At 43.3% G+C, this 22,004-nt stretch overlaps 1 protein-coding gene across 3 annotated transcripts in view; it reads left to right on the forward strand.

Annotated features, from left to right (window-relative positions):
* The window catches only part of RALBP1 (ralA binding protein 1), a 112,433-nt gene that overhangs the window by 20,404 nt on the left and 70,025 nt on the right, over positions 1-22,004 (forward strand). For all 3 annotated transcript variants that reach the window (XM_033934061.1, XM_033934060.1, XM_033934062.1), the window contains exon 3: positions 12,376-12,834. In XM_033934061.1, the coding sequence (XP_033789952.1) occupies positions 12,376-12,834 (459 nt within the window). The remainder of the gene's footprint in view (positions 1-12,375; positions 12,835-22,004) is intronic.

The raw sequence follows: 22,004 nt of genomic DNA on the forward strand, positions 1-22,004 counted from the left end.
CCAAATAAATGAATGTTGCTCCTTTTTCAGCAGTGCCATAGTAAGACAATATTAGAAACATAGAAATAGACGGCAGATAAGGGCCACGGCCCATCTAGTCTGCCCACCCCAATGACCCTCCCCTACCTTTCTTTGAATAGATCCCACGTGTCTATCCCATTTGGCCTTAAAATTAGGCACGCTGCTGGCCTCAATAACCTGAAGTGGAAGACTATTCCAGTGATCAACCACCCTTTCAGTGAAAAATAATTTCCTGGTGTCCCCGTGCAGTTTCCCGCCCCTGATTTTCCACGGATGCCCCCTTGTTGCCGCGGGACCCTTGAAAAAGAAGATATCTTCTTCCACCCGTGAGATACTTGAATGTCTCGATCATGTCACCCCTCTCTCTGCGTTCCTCGAGTGAGTACAGCTGCAACTTATCCAGCTGTTCCTCGTACGGGAGATCCTTGAGTCCCGAGACCATCCGGGTGGCCATTCTCTGGACCGACTCCAGTCTCAGCACATCCTTACGGTAATGCGGCCTCCAGAATTGCACACAGTATTCCAGGTGGGGCCTCACCATGGATCTATACAATGGCATAATGACTTCAGGCTTACGGCTGACGAAACTCCTGCGTATGCAACCTATGATTTGCCTTGCATTGGATGAAGCTTGCTCCACTTGATTGGCAGTCTTCATGTTCTCACTGACGATCACCCCTAAGTCTCGTTCTGCTTCAGTTCTTGTTAGGATCTCGCCATTAATGGTGTAAGTCTTGCAAGGATTTTGGCTGCCCAGGTGCATGACTTTGCATTTTTTGGCATTGAAGCTGAGTTGCCAGGACCTAGACCAGCGCTCCAGTAGGAGTAGGTCGTGCATCATGTTGTCAGACATTGAATTTATGTCTGTTGTGCTTTTGCCCACTACATTGCTTAGTTTGGCATCATCGGCGAATAATGTTATTTTACATCGCAGCCCTTCTGCCAAGTCTCTTATAAAGATGTTGAATAGGATCGGGCCCAGGACCGAGCCCTGCGGCACTCCACTGATTACCTCCGTCATTTCGGAGGGGGTGCCGTTCACCACTACCCTCTGAAGCCTACCTCCAAGCCAGTTCCCAACCCATTTTGTCAATGTGTCGCCCAATCCTATAGAACTCATCTTGCTCAGCAACCTGCGGTGTGGTTCGCTATTGAATGCTTTACTGAAGTCCAGGTATACGATGTCCAGGGACTCCCAAACATCCAGCTTAGAAACATAGAAACATAGAAAGATGACGGCAGAAAAGGGCTACAGCTCATCAAGTCTGCCCACTCTACTGACCCACCCCATTAAGTCTGAGTGCATATGACTTAGTTCCTTAGCTCGACCTTCGTAGGGATCCCACGTGGATGTCCCATTTATTCTTAAAGTCGAGCACGCTGGTGGCCTTGATCACCTGCACCGGAAGTTTGTTCTGTGAAGAAGTACTTCCTGGTGTCACTACTAAATTTCCCTCCTCTAAGTTTAAGAGGGTGCCCCCTTGTGACCGAGGGTCCTTTGGGAACGGGACCCCCGTCACCCAGTCAAAGAAGCTGATCAGGTTGGATTGGCAGGATCTCCTCTTAGTAAATCCATGTTGACGGGGATCCCTTAGATTCTCCTCGTTCAAGATCGTATCCAATTGGCGTTTGATTAGAGTTTCTATTAGTTTGCAAACTATTGATGTGAGACTCACCGGTCTGTAGTTTGCTGTCTCCATCTTGGAGCCTTTCTTGTGGAGTGGAATGACATTAGCTGTCTTCCAGTCCAACGGGACGTTACCCTTACTAAGGGAGAGATTGACGAGTGCGGATAGCGGTTCCGCCAAGACATCACACAACTCCCTGAGCACCCTGGAGTGTAGGTTGTCAGGCCCCATTGCCTTGTTAACCTTAAGCTTTGACAGCTCGCAGTAGACACCGCTGGGTGTAAACTCGAAATTACTAAACGGGTCATCTGTGTCAACCCTTGTTTGTAGCTGAGGGCCAGGTCCTGGCGCCTCGCAGGTGAAGACTGAGCAGAAGTATTCATTTAACAGTTGGGCTTTTTCCGAGTCCGCTTCTACATAGTCTCCGTCTGGTTTCCTAAGACGTACTATCCCGCCTGGGTTCTTATTTCTGTCACTGATATACCTGAAGAAGGATTTATCTCCTTTCTGGATGTTCTTCGCTAGACTCTCCTCCATGAGGAATTTGGCCTCCCTAACTGCTGTTTTGACGGCTTTTGACTTGGCCAGATAGACTTCCCTAGAGTCCTGTTTCCCTGATTGATTGTAAGAGATGAATGCTTTTTTCTTCTCCTTGATGATGTCCGAAATCTCCGCAGAGAACCACTGTGGCTTATTGTTCCTTCGCCGTTTACTTACTGATTTAACATAGCGATTTGTTGCTTCTTGTATGGTGGCTTTCAAAGTCGACCACATTTCTTCCACGTTATCGGTTTCTGCTTGGCTTTGTAGCACCTGGTGAACGAAGTCTCCCATTTCTTTGAAGTTTGTGTCCTTGAATTTGATGGCCTTGGTCAGTGTGGTAGATTTAGTGAAACCTTTCCTGAGATTGAACCATACCATGTTGTGGTCACTGGAGGCCAATGTGTCGCCCACCGAGACCTCTGTGACACTTTCTCCATTGGTAAGTATCAGGTCCAGTATTGCCTGATCCCTTGTTGGTTCCAACACCAGTTGCCTGAGGCTTGCTCCCTTCATAGAGTTTAATAGCCTCCTGCTGCTGCCGGAAGCAGAGGAAAGCATGTCCCAATCCACCATCAGGCATGTTGAAGTCACCTAACAATACTGTGTCCCCACGCAAGGTGATATTCATTACGCCAAGATACAGACATTTGACCTTCCCTCTGGCTAAATTTACCCAAAGGGATTCCCCAGTGTAGTGGACATCTGTGATTCTGGTGACCTTAATGTCATCTTTAGTATATAATGCAACACCTCCTCCCATTTTGCCCTCCCTGTCCCGGCAAAGCAAGTTGTAACCCGGTATGACCATGTCCCACCCGTGGGAATCCGTGAGCCAGGTCTCAGATATCGCCACCACATCCAGGTCGGCATTCCTCATTTCTGTTTCTAATTCCAGGTTCTTGTTTCCCAGACTGTGGGCGTTTACGTACATAGCCCTCCATGTTGTATGTTTGTTACGTCTCAGTGGGGATGTTCCCGCTTGGAGTTACTTGATCACATACATATTGATTAAGAGTGTGACTTGGACATAGGGGAGAGATATAAACATAAATGAAGCAGCACTTAAGAGCAATTTTCAGCAAAAAAAAGAAATCGGAGAAACAGTAAAGCAAGTACATTCGAGAAAAAACTTGTTGGTGTTAATAGCGATTATATGGAACCCAAAAGAGCACTTTGAGAGAGCATTTTGAAGGTGAAAAAGGTTCTGCTTGCTAGTCCATTCCCATTCCAGAATATTGCTCTGTGCTGAACAATCATTCACTACATAAGTCTCTTCTAAAAACACATTTTAAAAAAATGGCTTTTAACTGTTCTTTTTAGTAAGACTAATCAGAATTAGATGTTATAATTGGAAATTTGTACGATTAGGTACTTGTACGATTGTGAACCTTACTATTATTTTTAGGCGTTCCTTTCATTTTTTTAAATGTATTTATTATAAACTGCCATGACCTCCTGCAAAGGTGGGGTATCAAATAAATAATAAACAAACATCTAATAGAGCTAATGGTAAATTGTCTTCTTTTGCCAAATTTGTTCAAGATTTATAAGAAAACAACTTTAAAACATTTTAGAACATCCCTATCAAAAACAATAATTGTAGTTGCCTAAACAGATGGTTAAAGACCATTTGGGAAGCAAAAGTTGTTTCTGTTGTACTTATCTTTTCCCAATATCACTCAAAGTAAAATCTTGTTGGCTGTGCATGCTTGCAGTACACCATACAGTAGGGCAGGGGTGTCCAATGTCGGTCCTCGAGGGCCGCAATCCAGTCGGGTTTTCAGGATTTCCCCAATGAATATGCATTGAAAGCAGTGCATGCACACAGATCTCATGCATATTCATTGGGGAAATCCTGAAAACCCGACTGGATTGCAGCCCTCGAGGGCCGACATTGGACACCCCTGCAGTAGGGGAAATGGCCTCAGTTTTTTTCCCAGTTCAAAAGGTTTTATAAAATTTTAAATAAAACAGTATACAAACAGGAAAAACAGATGCACAACTGAAGGCATAAGAAGAAAACACCTCTGCATATAGTATACATCATGTAGGTTACATAAGACATAAGCAGTGCCTCTGCTGGGTCAGACCAGAGGTCCATCCTGCCCAGCAGTCCGCTCGCGCGGCGGCCCATTCTGGCCAAGGACCTGCATAGTAATTCTCTATCAGTAACCCTCAACCCATTTTTCCTGCAGGAAATCATTCACTCCTCTATCTATACCCTTCAATCCCCTTATCCTTCAGGAATTCATCCAAACCCTTCTTGAAACCCTTTAGCGTATTCTGTCGTATCACACCCTCTGGAAGGTGTCCACCACCCTCTAGGTGAAGAAGAACTTCCTAGTATTGGTTCTGAATTTGTCCCCTCTTAACTTTTCCGAATGCCCCCTCTTTTTTGTATTTTTTGAAATTTTGAAAAATCTGTCCCTCGCCACTTTCTCCATGCCTTTCATGATCTTGTAGGTCTCTATCATGTCCCCTCTAAGCCTCCGCTTCTCCAGGGAAAAGAGACCCAACTTCTCCAATCTTTCGGCATATGAAAGGTTTTCCATACCCTTTATCAGTCGCGTCACTCTCCTCTGAACCCTCTCGAGTATCGCCATATCTTTCTTAAGGTACGGCGACCAGAATGCGGGCGCATCATTGCCCGATATAGCGGCAGGATAACTTCTGCCGTTCTAGTTGTAATACCCTTCTTGATTATACCTAGCATTCTGTTCGCCTTTTTTGAGGCCGTTGCGCACTGCGCCGACGGCTTCACTGATCTGTCTACCATTACCCCTAAGTCTTTCTCAAGGCTACTCTCACCCCATTACCAGCCCCCCCCATCATATAGCTGTACATCGGGTTTCTGTGTCCTACATGCAAGACTTTGCATTTCTCTACATTAAACTTCATCTGCCATTTATTCGCCCACTCTCCCAGTTTGTTCAGGTCCCTTTGTAAATAATCACAGTCCTCTTTGCTCCTAACCCCACTAGAAAGTTTTGTGTTGTCTGCAAATTTTATAACTTCGTACTTCAGCCCTGTTTCTGTGTCATTTATGAAAACATTGAACAGCAGCGGTCTGAGTACCGATCCCTGCGGGACACCACTCGTAACCCCTCTCCAGTCCGAGTAGTGGCCCTTCACTCCTCCCCTTTGCTTCCTACCTGCCAACCAGTTTTTGATCCATCTATGTCATCCCCTTCCATCCCATGGCTCCTTAGTTTCCTTAGCAGGCGTTCATGAGGTACCTTGTCGAAGGCTTTTTGAAAATCCAAATATACAATGTCTATGGGGGCTCCTTCGTCCATTTGCTTGTTTACTCCTTCGAAGAAGTGTAATAAGTTCGTTAGGCACGATCTTCCTTTGCTGAAGCCATGTTGGGTTGTGTTCATCAGATTATTCCTTTCTAGATGCTCGTTGATGCTGTCTTTTATCAGTGCTTCCACCATCTTCCCCGGGACCGATGTCAGACTTACCAGTCTGTAGTTCCACGGGTCGCCTCTCAAACCTTTTTTAAAGATGGGTGTAACATTTGCTGTCTTCCAATCCTCCGGGATCACCCCTGTTTTCAGGGATAGATTACAAACCTGCTTCAGTAACTCCGCTATTTCCACTTTTAGCTCTTTCAATACCCTAGGGTGGATTCCGTCCAGGCCCGGAGATTTGTCAGCTTTTAATCAAAGTTGGAATGACCTACAAACATAGTATGTTATAAAGTGAAGAAACGAAACGTACTCAATAAGACTATACAGGAGATACCACCAACAAAAGGCAAAGAATACCAAGGACTAGTAAAGAAGGTATATTACAGTGTGAAAATAGAGGTTCCCATGTTCTTTTATATGATTGTATAAGTTTTCTCTGCATTAGCCCTTTTGTATTTAGCAGTTAAACAAAGTGTATTCCACCATGTGTTGTACTCAGTATTAGCTAGGTTCTTCCAATTATGTAATACATTTTGTAAAGTAAGAGTACTCATAAAACAAAAAAGTTTGAGACCACCTTGTGTTAGGGGTGCAGTCTCATCTAGACAACAAAAAATGAGTTGCGCATGTGTAATTTTTGTTGGAAGAGAAAACACCTCTGAAATAGTATTACACGTACGTGTCCAATAATTATGAAGCAGGGGACATTGTAGTAATATATATTCCATAGAACCCAATTGCAGTCTGCAAGATCAACATTGAGGAGGAACGGCCTCAGTTTTTCCAACATTGTATTGAGATTCCAGATATGCACCTTACTAAAGTTTTGCTCTGTTTTCCACTTGATCTCATTTTTTGACCTCAGCAGGCTACAGTGGCATCTCCGTCTTACAACAGTCCAGCAGCATTGGTCTTGAGGGGCCATAGGAGCACTCTCACATCTCCAAACCCTTTCTGAATTTATAGGAGAGAAATATACAAGGGTTCTTCAAAATGTTTCCGCACTTTTTTCATATTTTTGTGGGAAGTGGTAAGAGGACATCATAGAATGTCATGTGACTAGTCAGTCATGCAAGCTGGCTCACCTTGCAGGTAGTGATGTAATTTTTCTTTTCAGATATTTAATAGTGTTCACGGACTTCTGTGGTTAAGGCGTACTGTGAATTGATGAATGGAACCTTTTCAGTGACTCGTCATGGTAACTGTGGAGCGGCATGAGCCAATGATGAGAAAGGTGAATGTTGACTGTACAGGTTGATGTGGGCCAATGAGCACGCTACTGTGGAGCAACTCAACATCCAAATGAAGAAAGGGGCTTCCAGATGTGTGCCCAAAATGACTGTGCAATGAACCCTGTTGTGAATGGGGCTCCGGAGCAGACTGTTGGTAACTCCAACAATTCTCACGAAGGTTCATCACAAAAAATGGCTGCAATTTGCACAGGAGTACTGACATTAGACATTGCCTTCTCTGATGAGTCATTTTTCAGCTCCGTCGAATGGATGGATATTGGCATGTAAGGCACAAAACCACTGAGAACAAGCACCCAGCAACCATTGTTGGGTACCACACCGCAGGTTGCTGGGCAAGATGAGTTCTATAGGATTAGGTGACACATTGACGCAATGGGTTGGGAACTGGCTTGGAGGTAGGCTTCAAAGGGTAGTGGTGAATGGCACCCCCTCCGAAATGACGGAGGTGATCAGTGGAGTGCCACAGGGCTCAGTCTTGGGCCCAATCCTATTCAACATCTTTATAAGGGACTTGGCAGAAGGGCTTCGAGGTAAAATAACATTATTCGCCGATGACGCCAAACTAAGTAATGTAGTGGGCAAATGCACAACAGACGAAGATTCAATGCCCGACAACATGATGCATGACCTACTCCTGCTGGAGCGCTGGTCTAGGACATGGCAACTCAACTTCAATGCCAAAAAATGCAAAATTATGCACCTGGGCAGCCAAAATCCATGCAAGTCTTATACCCTTAATGGCGAGATCCTAGCAAAAACGGTAGCAGAACGAGACTTGGGGGTAATCGTCAGTGAGGACATGAAGTCTGCCAATCAAGTGGAGCAGGCTTCATCCAAGGCAAGACAAATAATGGGTTGCATACGAAGGGGTTTCGTCAGCCGTAAAGAGGAAGTCATTATGCCATTGTATAGATCCATGGTGAGGCCCCACCTGGAATACTGTGTGCAATTTTGGAGGCCACATTATCGCAAGGATGTGCTGAGACTGGAGTCGGTGCAGAGAATGGCCACCCGGATGGTCTCGGGACTCAAGGATCTTCCATATGAAGAACGGCTTGACAAATTACAGCTATACTCGCTCGAGGAGCGCAGAGAGAGGGGAGACATGATCGAGACGTTCAAGTATCTTACGGGCCGCATCGAGGCGGAGGAAGATATCTTCTTTTTCAAGGGTCCCTCGACAACAAGAGGGCATCCATGGAAAATCAGGGGCGGGAAACTGCGAGGTGACACCAGGAAATTCTTTTTCACTGAAAGAGTGGTTGATCGCTGGAACAGTCTTCCACTACAGGTGATTGAGGCCAGCAGCGTGCCTGATTTTAAGGCCAAATGGGATAGACACGTGGGATCTATTCTCAGAGAAAGGTAGGGGAGGGTCATTAGGGTGGGCAGACTAGATGGGCCGTGGCCCTTATCTGCCGTCTATTTCTATGTTTCTATGTTTCTATGATGCACACAAGCTGGTGGCGGTAGTGTTGTGGTCTAGGGAATGTTTTCTTGATATGGATACCTATGGAAGGCACTATCAGCTGATACAGGTATATCTCCATCCATGCGAAGTATCATACCACCAGAATTGTTTGCGAGTGGTTCACAGAGCATGAGCAAGATTTTTAGCTACTTCCCTGGCCTCCGAATTTCCCAGACCTTAACTCAATTGAGCACATTTGGGAATACCTCAGTCAACATGTTTGACGACTGGATCTACCACCACGGACCTATCAGCAAATGTCAGGCGCACTGCAGTCTGGATGGCTCCAGATACCTCTAGCAACCATCCAACATCTTATTGAGTCACTCCCATGGTGTCTGGCTGCTGTCTGTACTGCCAGAGGTGGTTATTCTGGATATTAGCAGGTGGTCATAATGTGACTTGACCGAGTATATGAATACACAGGGAAATTCTATAATCAACGCCTAAACTTAGGTGTTGGTAGGCGCCCTGCCGATGCCTAAGTTAATTGAAAAACACCATCAGAAATGGGAAAAAAAATGGCAGTGTTGAAGCACCTACCAATGTCTAAATAAAAGGTGGCTGGAATCGCGACTAGGTAGCTGCTTTAGGCCACGGAATGCCAAAGTAGATGTGGCCAACGCTGGAAGTGACGTTAGCTGGGCTAAAGCAACCATCTAGCCGCAATTCATGGCAAGATAGGTGGCTGAAATGTAGGTCTGGAAAACCCTGGCCTACATTTCATCTGCCTATCTATGCTGCTATAGGTTCCTAAAGCCAGCCCGCAACAGCCATAAACTGATCACAGCAGGGGAAGTTTAACTCCGATCCGCTAAGCCAGCAGGGCTCACCGAAGCCACAGCTTTGGAGAGTCCTGCCAGGTCAGTTGATCGTGGCGGGGGGGTGCCCAATCGTGGCGGGGGGGGGGTCAGATCGTGGCAGGGGGTGCCCAATCGTGTCGGGAGGGGGGGAGCGGATCATAGGGGGGTGCCGGTTCGAGGCAGGGGGGGTGCCGGATCGCAGGGAGGGGTGCCGGATTGCGGGGGGGGGTGCTCGTAAATCGAGCCATGCTTGGTTTCTGAGGCACCGATTTTGCAAATGTTTTGCTCGTCTTGCAAAACACTCACAAACCGGTGTACTCGTAAACCGAGGTACCACTGTACATAATTTTTTCTTATTTCCTGATGTGGCAAGGACCACTGAGATGCTTTAATATAAAAGTAGATTTTTTTTTTTTCCATTGAACACATCTGTCTTTTTGAAATTCTCTGTAAATGTTTCATTATTTTTAGTATTTATATTCCACTTATAGCCTAAGTGGTTTACATTCAAGTACTCAAACATTTTTCCCTATCTGTCCCACTGGGCTCACACTTTACGTAATGTACCTATTCATTTGGAGAAATTTCCTTACTGTATTTTTTTTTCATTTGACCTCATTTTCTCATTGATGTGGTCTTGAATCATGATAACTTCTTGTTCTTTTTTTGCTCATAACTTCATTTTCTTTATTATTTGTGATGTGTTTCCTATGTTTGCTTTTGGAAGTACATTCAAAGGTTGTAGAAAAATGTTTTAATGTAAATTCTACCTAATGTGATGATATAGCTTCATGTTCCTTAAGCAGATCCCTGAAGCCTTTTCAGCAGAGTATACAAGAGGATCACCCATTGCTTCATGTCAGTATGGATGGGTGTATCTGTTTCTCTCACTTTACAGCCCCTTTCCCAAGCTTTTTCAGCAGTTTGTAAACTTTCCAAGAAGTAGGATCTAGAGCTAGTTCTTTCTCTCAAAACAGAAATTCAGGTCTGTGCTCCCAGATCCCATTTGTGCTTTCTTAAGGGAAAATTGTTAGAGCAGCACTCTTTCTGATAAAAGTTTAAATAGGAAACTTACTGTGTGCCACAACTTCATTTCTGTCTAAAAGTGCATTTCCTGGTTCTAACAAATAAATTTAATTGTATGGTAAGTCTGGAAGAGGTCCCGTGCAAATGGAAAGAGTCTTAAATGCCCTCAACATAAGGGTTAGTGAGTATTACAATATCTGCTTCATTACAGTAGGCTTGAGGTTTATTTCTTTTCAGGTCAATCTTTTTATATCATTAACTTTTGGAATAGGGTGAAAGAAACAGATGGAGCATGATTGTTGTGGTGACAGAATTAAGTAGAGACAAAAGGCTGCCCTCAAAGAACAAAAGAGACTATAGTGACTAAAGAAGGTAGGTAACCTGATGAACTACTGTCATGGAAAGCTAGCACGACTGGAAACATAAGACTCTTTCCAATCTATGCAGTATATTGTCTCCAAAATTGAATTGCAGTTGTCTTTTCCATTGAGATGTAATGCCGGTACCTCTGAAAAAGGACATCTGTTTCTTGCATACTATGCAGATTAATCATTCAGTCCTTCAACATCTGACAACACAGCAGAGCCGCATAAGAAAGGGGGGGGGGGGGGCAAATGCAGCCTCCCGTGAGCTCTCTTTGCCACACCTACAGTACTGGAATATTTGTCCTCATAAGCCCTGTCCCTGCCCCCACAAATTCAATCCCAACTACACAAGCTTCAAGTAGTTATTTTTTATTTAAATTATTTTATTTATTATAAATGACAAGCAATACAGAACAAGGATCAACAAAACCACTGTCTCCCATCTCACAAATATCCCTTCTACTATCAGGGAAACTGAGCAAGCTGAATTATTACAGAATGCTATATTGAAAATTCATGCTAACAGAATTCTTTGGTTACACCCAGAGAACCGAAATGCCAAATACATAATAGCTGACCAAAAATGATAAACATAAATTGAACCAAAATTCCAAGAAGCTACACCTTGCATGTAGTACAACACTAAAGAAATAGATCCATTTCCTCCTATACTATGCTAAATATAAAGATCACACAGGCCAGGGTTGGTGTTGGGGGAGTGCAACTAGGGCAACCACCCCCTGGCCAGAGAGAGTCCTAAGCCTGCTGGAAGCTAAAGATGGCATGGCCTGGTAATGGGCATGAGGTCCCCTCCCAAATTTCTGCCCTGCGCACCAGCCATGTCTAACACCAGCTCTGGCAGGATGCATATTTCAAATCTGACATATTGTAATCACAAAATAGAAAATTAAAATTTATTTTTTCTGTATTTTGTTGTCTGGTTAATTATTGTTCAAATTATGTTGGTCCCAGGCCCTGTGTTCAGCATCTCCCTTTATTGTGGCCCCTATACTTCTTTCCAGTATTTCCACTGTGTCCGTCTCCCCATATTCATCATCACTACTTTATGTCCATCTCCAGCATATTCATTTTGTGTCCATATACCACCTCCATGCAGCATCTTCTCTTTATGTCCTTGTTCCTATGCTCCCCTCTTTTGTATACCTTCCGGTGTCCAGCTTCTTTCTTCTTCCCCTACACCAATATGTCTTTCTCTTTCCTGTCTCTGCTGTGTTCAGTATTTCATTCCCTTTTCCTTCATCCCCTTTAGCATCTCTCTTTCCCTTCTCTCTCCTCCTCCCTGTAGGTTCAGCACCTCCCTCTCCTTTTCCTCTAGTATTCCACAAAGGTCCAGCACCTTTGTCCCTTCCCATCCCTCCAGCCCCCTTCAACAGGTCCAGCAACTCCCTTCCTCCAACCACAAACTCCAGGTCAAACAGCAGCAACCCCCTTCTGCGTGTCTAGTGAAGGCACCAAGCTCCTCCCCTGCACGGGTCCAACAGCGGCAACACTGAGAGTGGCAATAGTACCTTCCTCACCCCTCCCCCTGCTACCCTGTTGATACCTTTTGAAGCCTCAGAATTCCCGCCGCCGATCCTCAGGCGTGCTCTAGGGCCTTTCCTCTGCCCAAGTTCCTACTTCTGATGTAACTTCCTTTCTTTTTTGTAAAACAGCAAGTTGCATCAGGAGAAAAGGGTTCATCAGTTCTACCTATTTGGTTTTAGGTGTTTCACATTCAGAAAAAGGCCCTTCATGCCACGCTCTTAGTATCTCTTGTTGCTAGATGAAGATTTTAATGTTTTTGGAAATAAGATGTAATATGCTCTTCCATGTTTTTCTCTTTTCCTGAAAGTGGAAGGTTATGCAGCTTTCCAGGAGGACAGCTCTGGAGATGAAGCTGAAAGCCCATCAAAGATGAAAAGATCCAAAGGCATCCATGTCTTCAAAAAACCCAGCTTTTCAAAAAAGAAAGAGAAAGATTTTAAAGTAAAAGAGAAACCTAAAGAAGAGAAACATAAAGAGGAGAAACATAAAGATGAAAAGCATAAAGAGAAGAAGTCAAAAGACTTGACAGCAGCAGATGTTGTTAAACAGTGGAAGGAGAAAAAGAAAAAGAAGAAGCCAACTCAGGAGCAGGAACTACCACCAGTGGATGTCCCGAGTCATAGGCCGGTGTTTGGAATGCCTTTGACTGAAGCTACAGAGAGGACCATGCTCTATGATGGCATCCGTTTGCCAGCAGTTTTCCGTGAATGTATAGATTATGTAGAAAATCATGGTATGAAATGTGAAGGCATCTACAGAGTTTCAGGTATGCCTCTACTACTACTACTAATTTTTATAGCGCTACTAGAAGTATGCAGTGCTGTACATATTATATGCAGGTATTTTTTCTGTCCTTACAAGTAGTGGGCTCACAGTCTAAGGTTTTTGTATCTGGGGAGTTAAGTAACTTGAACTCCACTACCCTTGATACTATACAAAATTCCTGTTCTTAAATAAGGAGTATTTGCTTTTAAATTTGTCTACAAATTTAAATCCTCAACAAATACTCCCTCGATCTTATGGTCCTGATCATTGAAAAAAACACAGGAGGCAACCAAAAGATTGAAGGGAGAAATTGCTGGTAAATTGCAATCTTCAGAGATTGCCGAGGAATATGATAGAAGCTTGGCTAGCAAGCAGAAGAAATTAGATCAGCTGCGGGCAGTAGTACACGCTGGTTCTTCGAGCAGCAGTCGACAGCAAACTCCGGTTTACAAAGGAGTGGTGTTTCATAAGATGATTGAAGATATTTTGTGAATTTGTAAGTCTTAACTGTTATGATTTCACTACAAGACTCCTGAGGCGCAGGCCCTTGTGGGCCGAAACATGATTGTGTCGAGTCTTATCACAATAAAAGAGACTGAGCACCAATTGGTCACCTTTGTTGTTTCGTTTGCTGTTCACTGTTATGAAGGCAGTTTCTCCTGTTGGTTCTCAAGCAAACCTATTTTTTAATGAAATCATAAAGCATCTAGAATCTCTTTGACAAAACTGAAAGCTACTAAGGAATATGGGGGAATATGACCTTTTAATATATCATAAGGCTTTTATAATAAAACAAGGAGCGGAAAGATTATTCCAATATACCCTATTGGTTACGTTTAGAATCAGATATTATTGCTCCCATTCCTCTCTTTAGAATTTCAGAAACCTTATATTTGAAGCAATTACCTTATAATCCCATTGTGTCTACTACTGCTAAGATCCTTCAGGACTTGGATAAGCAATTAGAACATCCATGGCTAGAATCTTCTCATTGTCCTCTTTGGTACAATAAAAGTATTTTGATTGATAAAAAACATATAGCATTGCGATCTTGACAGTGTAGAAATATATGGGACAGCCATTCTTTATATGATGCTAATCACAAATTTCTTAAAATTACAAAATAAATATCAGCTTTTGAACTCCGAATTTTACCAATGGTTACTAAAATCTGCTACTTAGAAATTCAGTGTTCAACTTAAATATGCACATTGTTGCCCAACACTTATCACTTTCTAAACAATTCATTGCATTAAGTCATACTGTATTTAAATTTTATAAATTATTAAAAAGTTTTCTACCTATTCAGACATTAACATTTGAAAGAGCATGGGAAAGTGGCATTCAAGTTAATATTACTAATGAGGAATGAAACTCGATTTGGTACACTATATTCCATGTTTCTCATTCTGCATCTCTTACACAGTTTATTTTTTCTGATCCATAAAGTACAGTGGACCTTCATTAAGTTACTGTATTTCCCCATGTATAGGCCGCAGGAAGTGCCAATGTAGGTTTTAAAATTAGCTGTGGCTTATCTAAGAGTTTTAAAACCTACATCGGTCTCTACAGTGGGGCGGCCTATACATCATCTCCCTCCCTTAAATACCTCACTCGCCTCCCTCCCTGCCGGTAAATATCTCCTGGATGGCTACCTCCTCTAATCACGCTGTGCAGGGCAGGAGCGATGTTTGTGATCTCAAGCCTCGCCCCGCACCACTTCCCGATTGGCTGCCATCAGTTCTCGCGATGGAAGCCATTCAGGAAGTTGTGCGGGGCAAGGCTTGAGATTGCAAACATCGCTCTTGCCCTGCACAGCGTGATTGGAGGAGGCAGCGCCTGCCAGTGGCGATGTCTTTGGAGTTGGACAGCGGCACACACAGAGGGGCCTGGGTCTAAATTCCACGGCTGGCACCAGCCTGACTCCAAGTGATGAATTTGTTGTGTCCGTCAATTTGAACTGGTTATTTTCCTGAGGTCAGTTACTTGCTCTTATGGTGAGCTGTATTGGTGCATAAGCTGGATGATATTACTGATCATATATATGTCAGTTATCATATCAACTTCATGTTTGTGCCTTATGTAGTCTCATTCTTCACAGCATAAGAGCTCCTATCTATATGTCTGTGCTGCAAATTACTGTTTGTCTTGGCCTGTGGATGCTATGAGTGCTTTAACGCCTCCAATATTGAGCAAGTGTCCAAGTTTATTTCAGATTTGATATCACTTTATCCATGTATGGATAATATGATGGTTTCAGCATCCTCAATCCTATTAATGCTCCCTCTAATATTTGGTGGCATATATGTGCAAGAAAAACATTTTGTGCATAAGTTGCTCAACATATGAGGCCTAGCATATTTTCACAATTAAAAAAAAATCATGTATACAATTTCTAGGTATGTGCACTTCCTTTCTGACCTGTGTGCATGCATACACATGTTTTAGCGGAAACATTGGCTCCTATGACCTTTGTAGTTTTTCATACAAGAATCATTTGTATGTTTCCTGCTATTATGTGGGTATCTGTTGTCTGAAATTTAGCTGTGGGTTAGACTGTCAGGGTCAGTTTGCAAGTCTAGCCCTTTGGATAACCAGCCTATAGCTTTCTCATGCCATGTTGGTAGTTGTACGGTAATGCTGACAGACAGTGTCTGGTGGGCCATGGCGGTATTTTTATGAATTTATCTAGCTTTTGTTCCACCTTCCTCAGTTTACAGCTTTCTCAGCCTTTACTAGGTTGAAGTCAGTTGATCAGCTGACTTTCCAGAAAATTCCAGCTTCTGGGGGTTTAATCTTGCTTGCTATATTCTGTCTCCAGAAACAGAATGAACTGACTCTGTCACCAAAGCATTTTTCTTAAATCACATTGTAAATATGCATTCAGAGTGTAGTATTTGGTGCATAAGTTCCTTTTTGCATCCATTCCATATTGCAGTTCGTCTAGCTGCCTACCATTGTTTGCAGGTTCAGCTCATGCTACTTGACCCAATCATATTCTTCTTCTGGAGGTACATGGTGTTGCTCTGTGGCTACAGATGTTCTGGAGATAATTTATTAAACACTGACATATAAAACCATGAAAATTCAATTAAAAAAGTACAATGATAAAAAATACTGTGATAAAAATCCAACCAGACCATACACGGTCCGTGTTTCGGCAAACACGCCTTCCTCAGGGGTCCTAAAAGGAAAAGGTAATGATGAATAAAGAGAAAGATAGAAAGATAAGAAGTACATATTAGTGTCTATAATCGACTGCAAGATAAAACAAGTGAGCCAAGTGTGATCATGCTATATATAGAGGCTTGAAACATCGACAAGAGACAGGGGTGCAGGCAACCTAAGTAGGACCACAGAGCAACACAACAAAGAAAAATGGGGAGACCCAATGATCTACAGTGAAAACAATCCACCGTTGAAAACAAAAACTGTGGATACAGATGTTCTGGAGATAATTCATTAAACACTGACATATAAAACCATGAAAATTCAATTAAAAAAGTACAATGATAAAAAAATACTATGATAAAAATCCAACCGGACCCTACAGTGCAGTTCAGCTTCATTGCTACATGAAGAATTTGACTCCTGGCAGTACAGAATGTTCCTATCTCTGTATGTGGAGTGTGGCTCTGCCTGACTGTGTCGCAGGTATCCATCTTTGGTTGTAGATCTCAGCTTCTGGATGTTCTGCAGGGTTTGATTTGGCAGTCCGGTTCGATTTGGCAGTCCAGCTTGACCCTATCTCTAGTTGTGGAGTGCAGCTACACCCAGCAGTACAGCTTCACTCTCTGTGGATGTAGAGCGTGATGCCACCTGTCCATTCGGCTTGGCTCTCTCTCTGAATATAGGGAACAGCTGTATCTAGCAGTGCCACATGGTTCTGTCTTTAGATTTAGAGTATGGCTTCACTTGGCTGTTCAGTATAGCTCCAGCTCTAGATATAGATCACAACCCTGCCAGGCTATTCTGCATGGATTCACCTCTGGATATCAAGAGCATCTCCCCTTGGCTGTTCAGCGTGAATCCTTCTCTAGGGGTGGAATGGTCTCTACTTAGCTGTTCAGCATGGGCTCTCTGTATGTTTGGCATAGCTCCTCCTGCCTGTTTGGCATGGCTCCATCTCTGGAGGTAGAGCGCAGTGGTAGTGATGTTTCTGGAATCTAGTGGATTACAGGACTCGAAGCAACCATGGATTCACTAGAGGCAGGTCTTGTCAGACAAATCCAATTAATTTCTTTGAAAGGAAGACCAGAGAATTGGGTAGAGGGAGAGCGCTAGATGTGGTGTATTTAGATTTTAATAAAGACTTTGACAGTGTTCTACACAGGCATCTAAATAAACAAACTGTGTGCTCTCGGTATGGGCCCCAAAGTGATGGACTGGATCAGGAACTGGTTGAGTGGAAAGCGACAGAGGGTATTGGTCAACAGAGATCTCTCTGAGGAATGGGATCTTACCAATGGTGTGCCTAAAGGCTTGGTTTTAGGGCCTCTTTTTAACATTTTTGTAAGTGATATTGCTGAAGAGCTGTCTCGTAAGTTTGCTTCTTTGTGGATGATACCAAAATCTGCAATAGAGTAGATACCCCTGATGGTGTAAATCAGTGTTCTTCAACCTTTTGATACCTAAGGACCAGAGGAAATAAAATAATTATTTTGTGGACCGGCAGTTGAAGAACACTGGGTAAGTCGTGGGCCAGATCCCGCCCATCTCTACCCCAGACCCCGCCCCCATAATAGTACTAATTATAACACCATTTTTTCCATTGATTTTTCATATATACACACATAATATAATCGTATTAACAACCCATAATGGTTAACCACAAAATTAAACTACTCAAAGCACACTCTGTGCTTCTCAATATTCATTCCTACCAGAAGACAGATAACCCCATGCAAATACGGGACCAAAAACTAAAAGTACTAATATATACAAACAAACCCTAAGATGCAAGACTCTGCATGCAGTACAACCCCAGAGAAATAGAAACAAATGCATTTCTTCCTGAACAGACAGCAGATGTAAGTCAATCACTAAATTAAAAAAAATAAAATAATTCCCCATACCATTGTTGTCTCCCTCCCTCCATGCTGTGCCTTGCCTTCTGGCCTGCCCCAGGGCCGGCTCCCTCTTCCTCAGTGCTGCAGTGCACAAAACTGTGGGCAGTGGCTCCTTGCATGTCCCACACTTCATTTGGAAGCCTTCCCTCTGACATTGCGACGTCAGAGAGAAGGCTTCTGGTTCAGACATAGGATGCGCATATGAGCCTTTGCCTACAGTTTTGTGTACTGCAGCACTGAGGAAGAGGAAGCCAGCCCGAAGACAACACCGCATTGATCGCACCGTGGATCGGCAGCTGAAGAGCACTGTCTGGGTCCCGATGCACTTGCCGGCCCTGTGGACCGGCAGGAAATTTCTGCGGACTGGCAGTGGTCCATGGACCAGCAGTTGAACAACACTGATGTAAATAACATGATGAAGGACCTAGCAAAGTTTGAAGAATGGTCTAAAATTTGGCAGCTAAGATTTAATGCTAAGAAATGTAAGGTCATGCATTTGGGCTGCAAAAACCCGAGAGTACAGTACAGTTTAGAGAATGAAGAACTTTTGTGCACGAAAGAGAAAGGGAACATGGGTGTGATAATAGATGATGCTCTTAAGGTGACTAAACAGGTTAAAAAGGCAATGGTGAAAGCTAGAAGGATGCTAGGATACATAGGGAGAGGTATGGCCAGTAGGAAAAAGGAGGTATTGATGCCCCTGTATAAGATTCTGGTGAGATCTCATTCAGTATATTGTGTACAATTCTGGAGACTGCACCTTCCAAAGATATAAACAGAATGGAGTTGGTCCAGAGGAAGGCTCCTAAAATGGTTGGTGGACTTCGTCATAAGGCGTTTGGGGACAGACTTAAATATCTCAATATGTATACTTTGGAGGAAAGGCAGGAGAGGGGAGATATGATAGAAATATTTAAATATTGTCATACCCAGGCATCTAGTTGGAGCTCCAGGTTGTGGCAAAACTTCAAACCAGCGTGTCTTCTATAACCAGAGAATCCATTCAGGACTTAACAAGGAAATAGGCCACCGCCTAGGAGTGCATTTACAGGTAAGTAGCTTGTATTTCTTCTTTAAGAAACAAGACCCCCAAGTCAGAATGTCCAAAACAAACTGAAGTTTATTTAGGCCACTGACCAACTGTGTTTCAAAAGGCTCAAAGATGCCTCATTGTTATAGCACACAGCAAAAATAAGCAGCATAACTTTCATGAACAAAAAGAAAACAATTCAGTTTCTATAATTTGGTCGGTCTGAATTATAATTCCAATAGTCCTTGGTCTCTGAATTGGCCAAGATAGCTCAGTTTCCTTCACTGAGGCTGTCTGATGAAATCCTGACCACTGTTTTCAATAGTGCAGAAATCATCTAAATCAGGGGTGTCCAACCTGTGACCCCGTGAAGCATTTTGTGCTGCCCCGGTCAAGGGCGATGCAGTGTTTTCCTCTGCTGCCCCTGGGTGTTTACCGTCTTGCCGTCTCCCTCCTCTGTTTTGCTGCAGCGTTTGCGCGGCTCCAGAAACATTTTTTTTTTTCGGCTAATGCAGCCCAGGAAAGCCAAAAGGTTGGACACCCCTGATCTAAATGATAGATTAAAATAGTACTAATACAACAATAATTCTTAGCACAAAACAAGCTATATCCTAAATTCCTGGTTCTCTTAAATTCTCCTTTGCCAGGGCAATGCTTGAGCTGAGCTAGGATAATGCTGGTAAGAAACTGCCAGACTTTGCCAACAATTAGCATTGAACCAGGCAAATGGCAATCTGAGCAAAAATGGTTCAGCCACAGTTCTTTCCTTGGGCTAAATAACCACCTCATTAACACAGCAGAAAACTTCTGCAGCATTAGAATGTCTTTGTTCACAAACATACTGTTTGTGAATAGTTCTTGGAAATTAGGTACACTTCTCCCTCTGTATTCGCGATGGATGCGGGCAGCCAATAGGCGTGAAAATGGAAAAACCGCAAATAACTTTTTTACATGTTATTCACGGTTTTGGAAAAGCGCCATTATTTTTACTATTGAAACCGCAAATAACTGTTGAAAGCAGCGATTTCAGGGCAGCCAACCAGCGTTTTCATGCATGCTGGGAAGAAGCCTTTCTCTCTAGGGATGCTGGGAAGCAGCATTTTTCTCAGTGCACATTAGGGAAATATGGAAGCAGGGAAATTTGTGGGAGAAAGCATGAAAACAGCGATTTTCAGAGTTACAGTAATGGTAAGTGATAAACTTTTTTATCGGTACTGTACAGTAAAAGGAAAAAACTTTAGTGATGATGTTTTTGGGGGGCGGAGTCAGCGGCTGAAAAATCACGAATAAGCGAAACTGCAGATATGGAAACCACGAATACGGAGGGAGACGAGTACTTTCAAACAGAGAACTAAAGGTAAACTTTTAGTAATGTTAGGGTTTAATTCTGTAGAAAGACAGCAAGGCTTAATCACTGCTGTCTCCATGGCAACCACCTGGAGCTGCCTCAGCTGAACGGAGCACAGTGATTTGAAGCAAACAAAAAACAGGACTGCCTCAAGCAAACACAGTTTCATGTCGTACACATTTCAAATATATTGAAAATGCGTTTGTGAAATTCAGTTATAAGCAGGGATTGAATCCCTGCTTATAACTGAATTTCACAAACGCATTTTCAATATATTTATTATTAGTTTCATGTTTGTGCCTCAAATAAATTATTAGTGGTACACATTTCAAAGACATTTCCCAAAAATGCTTTGGTTCAAGTACACCTAAAGGAAACTCATAGAAACATAGAAAGATGACGGCAGATAAGGGCCATAGCCCATCAAGTCTGCCCACACTATTTACCCACCCTCTTAAATCTACTGACCCCCTAAAGAATAATTGTAATTATACTGTCACTCTACTGACCCGCTCATTCAGTCCTAGTGACCCTAACCCTTGGCATGACCTCGTAGGGATCCCACATAGGTATCCCATTTGTTCTTGAAGTCTGAGATGCTGCGTGCCTCGACCACCTGCACTGGAAGCTCGTTCCAATGCTCAATCACTCTCTCCGTGAAGAAGTATTTCCTGGTGTCTCCACGAAACTTCCCTCCCCTGAGCTTGAGCGGATGTCCTCTTGTGGTCGAGGGTCCCCTGAGAAGAAAGATATCATCTTCCACCTCTACCCGTCCCGTGATGTACTTAAATGTCTCAATCATGTCTCCCCTCTCCCTACGCTCCTCGAGAGTGTAGAGCTGCAATTTGCTCAGTCTTTCTTCGTACGGGAGACCCTTTAGCCCCGAGACCATCCTGGTGGCCATCCGCTGAACCGATTCAACTCTGAGCATTACAAAATCCCAGGTAATAATAATAATAATAATAACAGCTTATATACCGCAATACCGTGAAGTTCTATGCGGTTTACAAAGATTAAGCAAAGGTACAAATTGATTTAATTTAAGAGGGGAGGAAGAAAGAGGGTTAATAGAACAGGAAATCCATTTTTGAGGAGAGAGTGATCAATAGAACAAGTTAATAGCTATAGAGGGGAGAGAGAAGAGAGGATCAGTTGTCTAGATACTTTAGGAACAGGTGTGTTTTCAGACGTTTCCTAAATTCCTCATAAGTAGTGGGCGAAAGCAATTGTTGTAGGTCTTTACCCCATGATGCTGCTTGGTGCGAGAGAAGATGTTCATGGTGTGTTTCAGTTTACAACCTCTCACTGGGGGGGGAAACGAAGTTGGAATGTGAGCTTCTCTTGTGTCTGTTGGCTGAGAAGACGAAAAGGTCAGTTATATATTTAGGGGCAAGTCCGTGTAGTGCTTTGAAGCAGAAGCAGGCAAATTTAAACTTTACGCGCGCCTCTATTGGCAGCCAATGCAGCTGCCGGTAGTAGGGTGTCACATGGTCAAACTTCCTCAGCCCAAAGATCAGTTTGACCGCTGCATTTTGCATCAATTGTAAACGCTGCATGTGCTTTTGGGAAATTGCTAAATAGGCGATGTTACAGTAGTCAAGTAGACTCAGTACAAGGGATTGGACTAGGGTTCTGAATGCTGCTGTATCGAAATAAGCTTTAATGGATCTGAGTTTCCAGAGAGTGAAAAATCCCTTTCTGATCAAGGAGTCCACCTGGTCTCT

This window comes from Geotrypetes seraphini, chromosome 2, assembly GCF_902459505.1.
Source record: "Geotrypetes seraphini chromosome 2, aGeoSer1.1, whole genome shotgun sequence".
Classification (NCBI taxonomy): Eukaryota; Metazoa; Chordata; class Amphibia; order Gymnophiona; family Dermophiidae; genus Geotrypetes; species Geotrypetes seraphini.